At 38.5% G+C, this 14776-nt stretch overlaps 1 protein-coding gene across 3 annotated transcripts in view; it reads right to left on the bottom strand.

The window, feature by feature from the left end:
- Nucleotides 1-14776, bottom strand: part of PDE1A (phosphodiesterase 1A) — a 164118-nt gene that overhangs the window by 138717 nt on the left and 10625 nt on the right. Inside the window, exons 1-2 of one of the 3 annotated variants that reach the window (XM_010713528.3) lie at nt 7368-7610; nt 7024-7137 (exon numbers count right to left, since the gene is read on the bottom strand). In XM_010713528.3, coding sequence (XP_010711830.1) covers nt 7024-7127 — 104 coding nt within the window. In that variant the 5' untranslated portion in view covers nt 7128-7137; nt 7368-7610. Of the gene's footprint in view, nt 1-7023; nt 7344-7367; nt 7611-14776 lie in introns of those variants that run through there. The other 2 variants (XM_010713529.3, XM_010713532.3) reach the window with 2 other exon arrangements.

The following is a 14776-nucleotide window of genomic DNA, read 5'->3' as shown; positions in this document are numbered from 1 at the left end:
CCCCCAGGGATGAGAGAGAGAAATGGAAACTAAACAGAAACTCATGGGTTGAGATAAAAGCAGATTACTAAAATAGAAGAGGAAAATGGGAAAAAAAATGCAATGATAACAACATATATAGCCGCAGTGTGATTACTTGCAGACCAAGGCACAGCAACAGTACTCTCCACTGACCAATGCCTTGTAACCCCTCAGCGGCAATTGTTCCCTGGCCAACTCCCCATAGCTTTAAGGCCTTCAATACGGTGCCATGTGGTATGGAAATAACCCTTGGCCTAATTCAGGCCACCTAGCCTGGCTCCGCTCCTCTCTCCTGCTGTTGCATCACCAGACCAGCGGCTCTTCCTCACCAAGCAGCGCAGCCTGGCATGAGGTGTGCTCCCATCACTCAGCAACAATCAAGACATCAGTGTGCTATTAACACCAGGACAAATCGTGAGTAAACGGCAGCAGAAATACCTGCAACTGTTTTGTCTTAGTTCTACTCCAGAGATGATACCAGGAGCAAACCAGACTGGGACGCAAATGCAAACAAATGGAGCAGTGCTAACACTCAGTTCACTACTAAATAATTATTTTGTCATCTTACAGGACACTATTTCCATTAACTTGAAGTTATGTTTCTCTTTCAGAAAGAAACATGAAGATGCCTAGTTTAATTATAGCATCCACTGGTAATAATGTACTTTCAGTATTTAGTTGTGTGGTGTACAATCAACAAGACAGCTTGGTTTTGCTTACCCAGATGTTCTGACTGCACTTTGTAGGATCCTGCTATGGAGGGAGAGCAAAAACTAGCAGTTACATGTGGGAGTGCAACACAGTGAACTGAGTTTTTGACCAACAGCTTTGAGAGACAGGTAACTACTTTGTAGCAGGCTTCAATGTGTACCAACTAAATTAGAAAATGATGTTGTTGAAAGAAAGCTTCACAACAATTGGTCAGCCCACGGGGCAAGCAAGAGCCTCAGCAAAAGTAGCTGGAAGGGGGCTTCAATTAGAAGGAATGTCACTATTTTAGCAGCAGATGATATGCAGTCTCTTTCTAGGCAGAGATCTGAATTGAACATGCACGAGTTAAATAGAGAAAGCATTTTTTGAAATCTTAGAAGCATAAGTAGAGGCAAAAGCCTAAGCTAAACAAAAATAAAGAGGATAGAAATTTGAGACTTCACTTAATTGCAGTTTGACAGTAAGCTTCATAAAATGTTTTCTTTAATTTCCTTTGCAGTGTTCTCAGATAAAGAACATGATTTTAATGGGAAGCGTATGTGACGGCTGTATGCACATGTACATTTGAAGATCTGGAAATAGGGGACTTCCCTTTTGGATCATACAGAGACTGCAAGATCTGTAAAGACAGAATTATGTTCTTAGTTGTATCATAGGCAAATTACGGCTTGTGGACCACTCCTTCAATTTGCAATCATCTCTAGAAGAGCTTTCTTAAGCACAGCAATTCACCTACCCACAGCAAACTGGAGGACTAGCATTTTCTCTAATCCATCAAAAGCACCAGTAAGTGCTAGCAATTGCAGCAAAAATTAGTATGAACTGGGAAATAAATTCTCTGTGTCCACTACAAGGGAATAGTAAAAATTACTTTCTAACAACAATATTATTATACTGATATGAAAAGATAAGAGAATTCTTTGTATTGCTAATCCTAAGTAACTGAGTATGGATAAAATATCTATAGTTATTGAAAGTCCTAGCATATATTATAAGTTTAATTGGACTAATATTTTTAGACTACAGAATTATTGTGAATTGTTTACCTAGACTATCCAGCTGCAGAAACTTACTTTGGTTTTGGAATCAAAAGAAATTGTTCACAACACATAATGGAACATTTCTTACTGTAATTATGGAACTAACAGGAGATATATCAATCCTGGGTAAATCATTACACAATTTCTTCATTTTTCAGTTCAGAGCATTTCTGAAATCATGCTTGACAAATAGTGGCTTTTATTTTACTTCAATTCCATTCAGACATAGCTCTCATTTGATTTTTTTTAAGAACATATGATTTTCCTCTAAAGTAAAGTTTTCACATTGGGAAACAAAATGCAATATTACAAGTAAAAACGTCTTGAACTGTGTATTCATTTGTTCCTAATGTAGTTCCCACTACATGACAATTTCTGGCTCATTTTTTTATCAGTTATCCACCTCCTAGTCTGTCTTTTTTCCTTTGATTCTACAGTACTTGTAAGTTTACAAACCTTTATATCACGAAACATCAGGTTTTGATAATGATAATCTCTCCACTTAACTTTTTGTGAGCTTTCATGGCTTAGGCAAATTACACATATAGACATGGAAAATAAGCAAACTTAAACACCAAATACAGCATAAAATAGAGTGTGAAATAGAAGAATGAAAAAAAAAACAAAACAAAAAAAAAAAATTGAACAAGGTTCTCAAAACTGTCCCATAGCTTTCCCACCAGTATGTGAGAGTCTGGTAAAGGCACAACTGAGGGATGTTTCCTAGCTGAGGTTACCCATTCCAGTCCCTTTTAGACCTAGCAGGCTGCTAACCTGACTGCACTTGATGCCATTAAAACCATTTTTGCTTTCAGTTCAGCAGGTGTGGAGGAATGCATTTCTCTACTTTCCTTTCAAATCAAGTTTCCCCAGCTCACTGACTAGAGCCCTTTTTTCTTCTACAAAATTTGCACACATGCAGCAATAGGCATTTGTTATTGCAGCACCCCAGGTTCAACAAACTGGCTCCAGGAGAGTCAGGCTTTTAATGCCTAAAACTCTCCTTTCTGAAGTCTGTTTTTGGATGCAGAGTAACAGAAAGGGAAGAAGATAGGACAAGAAGGTTCTGCTTTTCCTCAACCCTGTTTGCCAGCTTAGCACAAATTAATTTTAGTGGACAGCAATGGCAATAGCAAATATTCTCTGATTTAAATCAGTAACAATTACATGAAGTAGTTTATTTTAATTACACGTGAACTCAAACCCCACAGACATTTCAGATGCTCCATTTTAACTTTTTCTATTCAGAGATTTCCCAAAAAATTTTGGCAAATATACCATGGAAAAAGTTATTTTCTCACAAATTAATTTAAAGTTCAGAAACGGAACGCATTCCTAATACTAGCTTCAACAGTAGTGGAGACAGAAGAAACTACCTGCAAAGAAGATGCCTACTTACAAAAAAAAGGTACATTGTGGGTGAATCTGTCTGTTCTGTATGTGACACTGAGTAAAGTGGCAGACAGCCAAGGCATACTGTAAACAGACTGTGCACCATTCCTCAGCATAATGAGGAACACAGGGTTAAGTCAACAGCAGATTAAGGAGAATACCAAACACTGCAAAGTCAGTGAGCATACAGAGCTCTGTTTTAAATCTGGTTCTCTGGGTGAACCCTTGTGAAGCAAAATGCTTGAAAGAAGTTGCATCTCTTTCTGAGCTTACTAATATTCTCTGTCAGTATCGGAAGAGAAGCACTCGCGGGCAGCAAATACTCCAGTCCTGTTGACACCAGAATACTATTAAACTGGAGACTTCGTTATTGTCTAAAGTAAGTTTTTACCTCACAGAGTGAAAGGCTAAGCAAGAACTCAGTGGCATTAAATGCTCTGAGAAGGATGCACCCGGACAAACCATGAGGAGATTCCTTCAGAGAGGAACATACACAACACGTTCCTGAGGCAGGCAGTGCCAATTCCAGTGTGGTTTGAAATGCTTTTGCTTTTACTCTTCTGAGTAACCAGGAATTATTTAAATCACACTATTATACGACATATTTTGTTGGCACTTGTTATTTGTTTCTGCTTTCTCCCTGAAGTATGAAACAGTAGAAGCTTGCAGTCTGCATACTGAAAATGTCTTAATTCGAAGACCAGAAGCTTGAGTAAAGACAGAAGTGTACATAATTCCTTTCCATAAGTAAGTCCTATTACAGCAAGCTTGTGTTTTATACACTCAGACATCAATAAACTTAGTACCAATGCTAAAGATCAACTTACTTCAAATTAACCTTTCCTTTGCCAGTGAAGTTCTTCATTTGCAACAGTCTGCAGTTTCTGCTATAGTTTCAGCTGCAGTTTTCAGTATGAAGATAAAAGAGTCAGATTTTGACTTACAATGCAGTAGGCAGAACTCGGTTCTAAGGCCACATAGACAGGGCAGAAGCTAGGTATGGACTCTGTTATTCTAAATATCCAAGTATTTATTGCAGGACATAAGAGCAGTAGATTATTGGTTTGCATGGTACTTGCTGGAGTAGAAACTATGTAGAAAGGCTTTTCTGTCCAACCTCATTCACATTGCCCAGTTTTCTCACTGGTTACTCATATGCAGATTTCTCACTCTTTGAGAAGTGTATTCAGTTCAACTACTTTAAACAACAGACTGCATTTAGAAAATTAAAAAAAAATTTTTTTTAAAGACCTACGAGATTAAATGTATATGGAACTCTGTGCACAAATATTTCTTTAAATGTAGATTATGTAAAAAGCTGACATGTTAAAGTGAAATACTACTTTAGTTAAGGGCCCACTGTGTATCTTTTAAACACTAGCTAGGCAGTTACCCAAATGAAATCCAATGATCTTTCACAAGTAATGACCTGCTTGCAAGAAGACGACTGGAACTCTCAACTAACAAAGTGTAATAGACAGTATTTAGCAGTCCTCTGGACTAGAGCAAGAAAAGACTCAGCCCCATAATTCACACTACATCTTGACTAAAGTGTAGAAATATTACTATAAGGGTGTAACTTACTTTCATACATACTCTGTTTCACTAACAGTTCTCCCCCTGAGACAAAACAATTCTCCTGACAATTCATAAAGGATTCTTTCCAAATGAGATTATCAGTGTTGGTCCTAGTTATCTGTCCATATTTCTTCCCACATGCAAACAAATGTATCTGCACCAGCAAAATTAATTCTTTTCCTTAATGTCTGATGTTTAAACTATAAATTCAATATAAAGATGTGCTCCAAAAAACTCAACTCTTTGAACATTTCCCTTCAGAACATTGACTGGTCAGTGACTTTTGACTAGGGAATGACTAAAATGAAATCATTGGGAAGTCTGAGAAATACTCAGCTGAGCGTTTATATAATAAAATATTTATGTATATTTTTTTTTAATACAAGTATTTTAGCAGTGCAGTTGTAACAGTCATGAGAAAGACAGTTTTCAAGTACTTGAAACCATTGTTTTAACTACTCCTAAAGAAACCTGAGCCTTATTTTCTGAAGCTGTTTCAGAAAATAAGCTGAGTATCACTACTATTCAGTTATTTACTTTTTTTTGTTTAATGGAACAATTCTGAAGGAAAACATTTCAGCCCAAGAAACACCACTCTTACTCTGGTGGTAGTAGAGAATACAAAATGAACAAAAGCAGCAGATTAGATCCCACATAAATAGAAGTCTGCACAAACTGATCGAGGTCTCTGCTGGAAAGGCTGAGAGGGAATCTTATAACTTCATAAGTACCTAAAGTTTGGGAGCCAAATTGACAGAGGAAGACTCTCTTTAGTGATGAACGACTGCAGAACAAGGGCAACAGGCAGAAACTGGAACACAGGAAGTTCTATATTAATACAAGGAAGAAATTCTTTACTCTCAGAGTGACACTGACGCTGCCCAGAGGTTGTGGAGTCTCGTTCTATGGAGAAACCCAAGTCTCATCTTGACGCCTACCTGTGTGACCTCTTGTAGAATGCTTGCATTATCAGGGTGGTTGGACTCAGTGATCTCTGAAAGCCCCTTCCAACCCAAGGGTTGGAATTCTGTGATTCTGTGCTTCTGTGTTTGAAACTAGAGGCAAGATGTGTGGCATCAGGCAGAATATTTACTCTGCAAGGTGCAATGTGCAGTTTCTAGGGCTATGTTTGCCAAAACGCATAATATTAAACAATGACGATAGGATTCATAGCAAATATTCAGAAGCATATCACAAACAAGTTCTGATAAATTTCTGACCGTAACAAAAGTTGCTTTCCACAGAGGCAAACAAATTTTCACGTGAAAGAAAGCAGACAGCAGAAATTCCTTTTCTCACAGCCAGCTCAAACCTTCACCCAGTGCACAGGGGAAATAGGTAGAGCCATAGCCAATGCATTCAACACTTAGCATTCAAATTGATGCAGAGGTTTCAATCAAACATTTTCCTTTGACATCTGAAAGACTGTACAGTAACTGTGGCATACCTTTAGAAACTCAGTATTTCAAATCCTTCCAGCTAGAATGAATGTCCTATCATCACTTTCAAAGGAAGAATCTTACGTGTCTGTTCCTTTGTAACATCACAACATCAGATTTTAGAGGAAAAAAACAGACAAGTACTTGAAAGAGGTGCTGAAGTTTAAGGTGTTTAGAACACACTAGTTGACTTTCTCTCTGACATGCTGTAGACGTTTGTTTATTGATCGCTTCCACCAAAAGCCTACACTGAAATTTTCACAAGCATACTGAATTATACATAGCAGGTGCATCGTGGTCCCTTCAAACAGTTTTTTAATCAGTTTTTGGCATTGCTAAGCACCAGAATAATTAACAAAGACCAAAAACAGAGACAAAGCATCCTTCTAGCATCCTCCCCAAAACTTTTAACATAGGTATCCTTTAACATAGAGTTCTTTGCATTCTCAAAAGGTGAAGTACTGATACTTCCTATGGAACTGTAGTAATATACTTACCTACGTATATTGGCAGGAATGATGGAACAGCTCTGGCAATGCTGATTCTGAAGATAACATTTACAAAATCACATCAGAGCTAAGGGAGTGTAAACATGAAAGGACTTACCTGCATTTCAGTTTGGATAACTAGTCATCTGTCTTTTAAATGAGGTGATTGAACCTTATATAGCATCCAATATTAATCTAAGTACCGATCATACAAGAGAGTGATGTACTATATTATGAGAGCAAATACCATTCACAGCTTAGAGATAATTCTCCCATTTGTTAATTAGTCATTTTAACGAACGAAAACAGTCTTTCCTAAGGAACAGAACAAAAGCCAAGGAGGAAAGTACTCACATTCCTTTGAGCCGCTGCCACATTTTCTCTGCATGTCCTCCTATTTGATACTTTATAGAGGTGCTTTCCAGTTCCCGAGTTGTTTCCGTTGCTCGAGCCCCCATCGTTACTGTCCTACAGTGATACAGTTATAGTCAGGCTCAGCAGCAAGTAAAAGCATTCCTCAGTCCACTACAAACGTCAGAAGATCCATGTATGTTAGACAGTAGCAGCTTTCACATCAAAACACATCAGAATTACAAGAGCTGAGGGATGATTCTGCCTGAATCGCTACTCACTTGGTAGAAAAATCCACTCTTCCCCCCCCCCGACACCAGCACAGAGCAGCACACAGCTCCTCTGACCTCACGAGTCTAATCCATACGCGTGAGCCAGCTACTACGCTACCGACTGCCTGCACAGGCTCCTTCCTCACACACTTTGCCTGCAGTAGGAATATGCACAGAAGCACAAAAGATTCCTTGAAACAGACTATAACGCATTGCCATGCAGGATAAATGTGAATGGTTTTAACAATCCAGAAGGAAAGAAAGCCTGGCTTCTGCTCTGCAGGTTGGAGAAACAGGCTGCAATAGGAAAGCAGATGGTAGGAGCCAGTATCAGCCACATCACCCTACAAAGAGTGCATGTTCAAATGCCAGCACTTTCTCCTCTTTAGATGATCCCAAATTGATTTTTAAGGAGTAAATATCTGCAAGCTTCTTGAAAAGAGAATGACCGACTAATGGTAAGTCGCAGTGAAATATAAATCCCTGCAGAAGAGAAATTAAAGAGCTCTACAGGTTGTTACTGAAGGAGTATGCTGTAATGATGACTATTCACCTTCTCCTAGCAACTCCACACAGTAGGTTGTTGTCAGTTTCAGTGGTGAGAAACGCAGCAGCTGCAAGACAGCCCGCTCAGCGAATCCTGCGGGACAGCACCACGCTTGTGTCTGCCAGCAAAACTATTAAGTGCAGGCAAACAACACGGGGTTGGGGACAAAAAGGTATGCCAGCCACACAGCACATTGCCAGGGCTGCCTTTCAAGTGCAGAGCTAAGCAGCTGGGTGTACAGCCAACGCTGGGTTTTGGAGGGGGCAAAGGAGAGGATTTCCTTGCTTGCCCAGCCACAGACCTGGCTTTGTAGAGTGCCTCCTGTACTGTATAAACAGCACTGCAGTGAATCAGAAACAATCTTCATTTCTGAAGCAAAAGCCAAATAATCAAATATTTCACAGACTTCTGTCAGAGCTTGTGTTTGTTTGGTAAGAGCTATGCAAGAAGCCAGTCAAGAGGGGGGTGCCAAGTGGCAGACAATGTGCCTGCTGTCACCAGCTGCTGGTGTCACCCAGACGGGAAAGGGGTACTGAGTTGGGATAGATCACTGTAAACCAGGGCCCTCAGATACCATTTCAAAGGAGCCTAAGGTAGAAGATGCATATCCCATATGGCTTTAATTAGACATCTTTATATGTATTAAATGGTACGAAGATGCGAGCTGACGAGAAGTTCCCATCTGATGCAATTGGCAGAAAAGGATAAAGCATTAAGTATTTGGGATCTTACAGAAAAATAAAGAAGAGGCTCACTGCTTTGAAATAATCCTAACACTCCTCAGAAATTATCAATTTACTTTCTCCAGGATGCTTTTCTCCTGTACAAGTTACAGATTTAAAATATCCCCTACTGGAGTTATAAAACAGTATGAGATGCAACTGTTACACGATGATCTCAGGTGGAGAACTAAACACTGCATTTCATTTACTTTTCTGGTTTTAACACATACGCAATTTTAAAATGGCATTATTTTAGTGACTTTCACTACATTATTCCTGACTCAAACATATAATCATCATTCCTATAAACTTTACTATCAATATCCAAAAAACACTCATAGGATGAGTAATCTCTCTAATAATTTTCAAGCAGCATTGTAAAATAAAAAGAAGATGCAAACAACTGTTTTCTCAGAAACTGCAAAACATTTACTTGGTTAAAAAGGCAGCAGTATCTCTGAAACTTCTCTGAGAAACCACTTAGAAACTTCCCAGATTTTCACTCCTGTTGTGCATGGAGTCCTACTAAGGTTAGGAAGAGTATAAAGCCCTCTCCAAGGAATAACTAATGAGAACTCTCACACTGATCCGGGCTCTTCCCTCTGGTAACTCCCTGACCTCTGAGACAACGCAAAGAAAACAAGTATTTATAGAAACCACATCAACCTCCAGGGACAGAAGGGAATTTTAAGGGCCTAATTTTTCTCATAAAGTATTCCCTGTTCTTATCCAAATCTATGATTAAAAAAACAGTAGAGCGTCTAAGTTGTTCTCTCCCCGATCACCAAGAAAATAAGCACCTGAAAATATATTGCTTTGATTTACTGGAGAGAAGTGTTAACAGCAGGTAACGTCCCTCTTAAAGGAACATACCACCCAAATATTGCTGTGAGCAGAGATACAACCACAAACTTCACCAGAACCCCACAAAGGGAACGCAGCACATCTTTGCTCCCTGTGTGCCCACGCTGCTGAAACAGCAAAAAGCCCTGCAACAGAATCACCTGGCCAGGCTCTAAAAATGAAAGAAACAGCAGGAAACGCATAAAAAAAGATCAATAAGTCATTAGAAAACCAAGAAAAACATGAAGCCCAAGCAAGTGTTCTGCATGCTCCTAAGGAGAAAGGAACAAACTAACTTAAAAAAAAAAAAAAGTATGCTATTATCCTGGAAATGGAAGCAAATCTGTCCTTATGGAGGCATGAGGAAAGGAAGAAAAGCTGCAGCAGCAGCTCCCCATAGGCTCACGAGGCAGCACAGGGTAGGAGCTTGCTGCTGGAAGAGAGGACAACAGAATTGCCCCTGTGCAACAAGGGAAGCAGGGAAGGAACTACAGCTGACCTGACTTGCTCAGAAATACACGTCTGTCGTACAAATTGGTGTGAAGGTGATCCAGAGTACTAAACAAGAAGCAGATATTTTAGGAAGTCAAGTCAACCAAAAAAGATAACACCTGAGATGGTAAATTATATTAATTTGTTTTGCTCCAGCTACTTCCTGTTCTTATTCTGTTCTCTTGCTCCCACCCTAGCTAACCTGATACTTGTTTTACAGTCCCAGCAAGCTGTTATTACAGTCCTTCTTCCTTCTATAGAAATATAATCTTCTTTATTTACCAGTTTTTTAGTTTTTATTTTTAATTCGCTGCTCAATATTTCTGGACTGAAATGAATAGCTTCAGCTACTCAGCATGAATACATTTTAAAATAAGTATTGATTTTCACACTCTCTCTGAGGGAAAATATAACTCCCTATTCCACTTCGTCAGATAGGAACCTATGCTTAATGGTAACATATTCTAAGCTCTTTTCACATGAGTAGAAATAAACATCAGTGCAAAAAAAATTAGTTTAAAATACACTCACTAGTTAAAAAAAAAAAAATCTGGTTAGCTTTCTAACATTGAATGTTAAGAGACCTTTACTGCTATGCCAAAATCACAGCAACTATGAAAATGACCTGTGTCAAGACTGGGAATGAGAGATTGGCTATGGAAACTAGAAAGGGCTGTGCAGGTTCTGATGAGGAGAATTGGAGTTCTATTTTAAATAAATCCCTTACTATTTTATTTGAAATTATCTTCACAACACATAGATGGAGAATAAGGAATAACAAGAGGCCTGCAGGTGACTTGCCAGGTTAATATGCATTCCTCCAGATCTGACAGCGCAATCGTCCCTGCAGAGGAGCTGCAGAAGGGCCGTGAACCAATTAAGAAATACGAAAATATCAAAGGGAAAAAAAGAAAAAAAGAAAAATTATTTTTAAGTAGTAATATTGGGTCTGACTGGATTGTATGCTGAACGGCCTGGCTTCTCAACGAGCAAGCACTGATACATAATTCACAGAGGCAAATAAAGCATTGCACTTCTTTCTTTGCTGGATGCGAGGTAGGGATCAGTACCATTACAAGTCAGGAAGTTAATTACTGAGGAGCTGAATGTCAGTGGGCTTGAGTGTGCCATGGTAACATGGTAGGACAGGGGTCTCACTGCTCAATCCCTGCCCCTAGCACAAAGAACCAGCTTGTCAGGAGGTGCTTGCAGTGTCTCCTTCCAGCCTCCCCAGTGTCTGCTGCACTCACATTTGCAACGTGCAATCTCCTTCTTCACAAGCAGAGTCTAGCTTGTTTGTTATGCCAAATATGTTAACTGTTAACCAGTAAGAAGCATAATGGAAGAAAAAGGAGTATCGACTCTTATTAAAATCAAAGGACTTGATTTAATAATAGGCCGTCAACAATCTGGCAGAGGTAAAATACTGATGTTACAGTAATGTTGTCTCCATAGAATACACTAATAAAATTAGCAGTCTTACATAATTGATGGATAGCAATTTGAGAGATTCAACATATAGCCTACACCGTGTATTGGCATCAAATCCGTCAAGTAGGTAAAAGCTGGGATGGATACAGGTTGATTTTAGATGACCTAAAAAAGGAGAGCTAACAAGGAGAATTTTCACTTTTTTTTTTTTTTTTTCTCCAAAGTATGTTTTGCTACATGCGATTTTCTGTATTTGGGGCTTCAACACTGCTTATCTGCCAGTTGCATGCTACATCTAGCTGCAGGCATATGGGAAGCTGCAGGCAGAAGTGCACTGGTTAACTTAAGCTGAAACATAACTTTGATATGTGGGAAACAAACTGGATGTCTGAAAGTGGATGGAACTACATAATAGTTATGAACTCTCCCCTGCTATGATTCCATCGTAGTCTTTCAGTAGTTAGTTGTAAAACTTTAAGACGCAAGAGGCTGCACTTCACCTTGTCCAAAATACATGACTAGAGCACCACTGAAGACTAAAGTTTTTCAAAATAGGAACACACTGGTTTGTAATAGCATCAAGCTGAAGTTTTGGTACATTCATGTACGTGAGAAACATTCATGAAAAAGGAACTAACTTCTAAGTACCCATCAAGAAGTGTTTTGGCTGAAAAACAAGTATGTTCATTTTTAGAAAAAAAAGTAAGAAAAAAGGAAACCATTCTAAAACTGGCAGCACTGCAGAAATAAGATACATAGATTGAAATAAATTGTCATAGAGAATCATAAAGATAATGGTTTGCTTCATGACAACATGCGATTACTACTTTTCAATGGCAAAGAGGGCAAGGCTGCCTACACAGCGTAGAATCAACAGTTGCAGAATAAATATTAATGTACTGGATTAGTTGTGCACCTAACAGAGGACACTATGTTTTATTAAATTTCACACATTTTTTAATCTCTCATTTAGGAGTATTCATGAAGCCATTATAATTACGATAATCGTGTATCAAAGAGGTAATGGTAAGATAAAAGTCTTTTAACATGAAAGCTATGGTTGAACGTGGACAACTAGCTGCCAAGTTTTCGGCATGGGTGTACAGCTCAGGAAAGAGAGAGAAAAGGCAAAAGGAGAAAGGAAAACTGGATTTGACAGAGCACCTACCAGCTTATCTCACAGAACTACAAAGGAAGCAAAGAATAAAATAACTAGCTGATGGTACAAGACATGTGCGGACAAACCCAGCACGGAGTACAGTTGTCCCAGCTAACTGCTGTCCAGAAAAGTTATTTCTAGCATCCATTTTGAACTAGTCAACAAAGAAAATTGTTCACTTCAGATATACGTTACTTCCACAAGGACCATAGCAACAAGAAAATGTCTCTTGGTATTTATAAAAGACTATGACAGAACAGATGCCAACAGAGGGGAAAAAAATCTCTATTTCAAACTGAAAATGGAATTTAGGGAATCTACCCTTAACGGAGCTACATTATTAAACGTGGAACTATACATCATGGGGCAATGATGAAAACTAAAAGCATAAATTATTTCAAAAAGGACTAGGTAATACAGTAAGTTCAAGTCCAGTGATGGCTATTAAACAAAATGGTTCAGATGCTACATCCAGCTTACAATGCCTACAAACTGCAGAATGTCATTAGGTAAAAAAGCATAGAGAAGGATCACTTTTAAGTACCTACTCATTGTTATATTCCTTTTCTGACCATCATTGGAAACAACACTATCTGAGAGAAGCATGGTATTTCTTATGTCTTTATTCAATACAAAAAGTGCTTCTTACGATGTAGAAAAATATTTTTCATTCATTTTAATGTTTAAAAAAATTCTCTGTAAAAGCAGTGGTTTTCTTCCTTGAGTTATGAAGAAGGAATCTTACATAACACCTCTGCAAAATGCCTTCTGCTGCAGTTAACAAGAAAATGGAGTCAGTGGTACTGTATACACATACTAGAAATGTAAATACAGAGAGTGATTAACAAAGAAGCAAGAACATGTTTCCTACATCCTTCAACCTGACTTGGATGATATACAATATAGTATAAAACGTACAGGAGATACATAGGATGCCTGAGAAAAATCAGCAAATTCAACCTTTATTTTCATAGCTTCTAATCACAAAAAAAATTCCAGCAGTGTAAGATTCATACTCTATAGCAGTCAGTATGAAAGAGAATTGAATATTATTAAGTATATGATATGATAGAGTTGGAGCATGGACAGTATTATCTGATTTAGAATTATTCTGTTCCAAATATCTGCACTTCAGGGACTTGCTACAGAACTTGAAAACTAAACACTGCTGAAATCAGAAAGGTCTTTTGTTAGCGTATTCTGTATTTTAACCTTAATTCCAGCAAGATGGAATCCAGCTTTTGGCTTTAAAACATCTTAAAAGATGAGTGGAGTATTCAACTGATGGTAAAAACTGGCAGCACATTTAAACATTAGTTCAACAGTCTAGCACGCAACAAGATTAATGACAAGAGCAAAATTCACTGACAGTCAGATGTTTAGTATCACTTAACTGTGTTTAATATCACTGGAACAGGCAAGTTCAACCAAAGTGTAAAGGTAGAGTTTAGGGAAGTTTTAATATTGCCCTGGCAAAACATCCCTCTGTCAGGTTTTTCATATCAACCCATGATTTGGCATAAATATCTCTGAATATTGTTTCCAATAAAAAAAAAAAAGACAGAAATATGTTAATTCAAATCAAAACCACAACTAACAAAATTAGTTTTTAAAAATAAACTGTTTGTTTCCTACTTAAGTATTAGAACGACAGATTCTAAAAGCAAATTATCTACATTGTTAATTCGTGCTTTATTGAGACTTGGACAAGTGGATGTTAAACATCTGTTGAAAGACTGCCCACTGGTGGAGGTCAGCACAGCTGCTCTCACATTCTGGTTGAACCACACTGAACTCCAAAGGTGTCACTGGAGGAGCAGCACAACAGCAATAAGTTGACATCTTCTGTAAGGGGTGCATAACCAAAGGAGCTTTGTGTACCCTAGAAAGAGCTGCAACTCCTCTGCCATAGTCTGTTCTCACTGCAGTGTTTTTGTACCTGGCATTATCCTACCGCTGCTTCAGTGGCATGGAGAAAGCAAGCCACCATTTCTGCAGCTCTTACCATACCCACTGCCACAGCACAGCTACTAATGCTGATGGCTACTGGAGTGACACTTGTGACAGAGACTTAGAAAAAAAGAGCGTAAAAGAAGAATGAGACTTACTCGATTGAGCTTATGGGATTCTTTTTGGTGCTAACTCTAGCTCTTTTTGTTTATTTATTAGAATCTAAGTTGCCACTTCCTTGAATGTGTTTCCTGCCTGCGTTCATCTCCATCAGTGTAACTTCTGAATATTTTTACCACATGTAAACAGTTGTAAGCCTCCTCATGATTGGAGGAGAAAA

This window comes from Meleagris gallopavo, chromosome 7 (assembly GCF_000146605.3).
Source record: "Meleagris gallopavo isolate NT-WF06-2002-E0010 breed Aviagen turkey brand Nicholas breeding stock chromosome 7, Turkey_5.1, whole genome shotgun sequence".
Taxonomy (NCBI): Eukaryota; Metazoa; Chordata; class Aves; order Galliformes; family Phasianidae; genus Meleagris; species Meleagris gallopavo.
The sequence above is the reverse complement of the archived record's forward strand: the minus strand, read 5'-3'. Positions and strand labels throughout refer to the sequence as shown.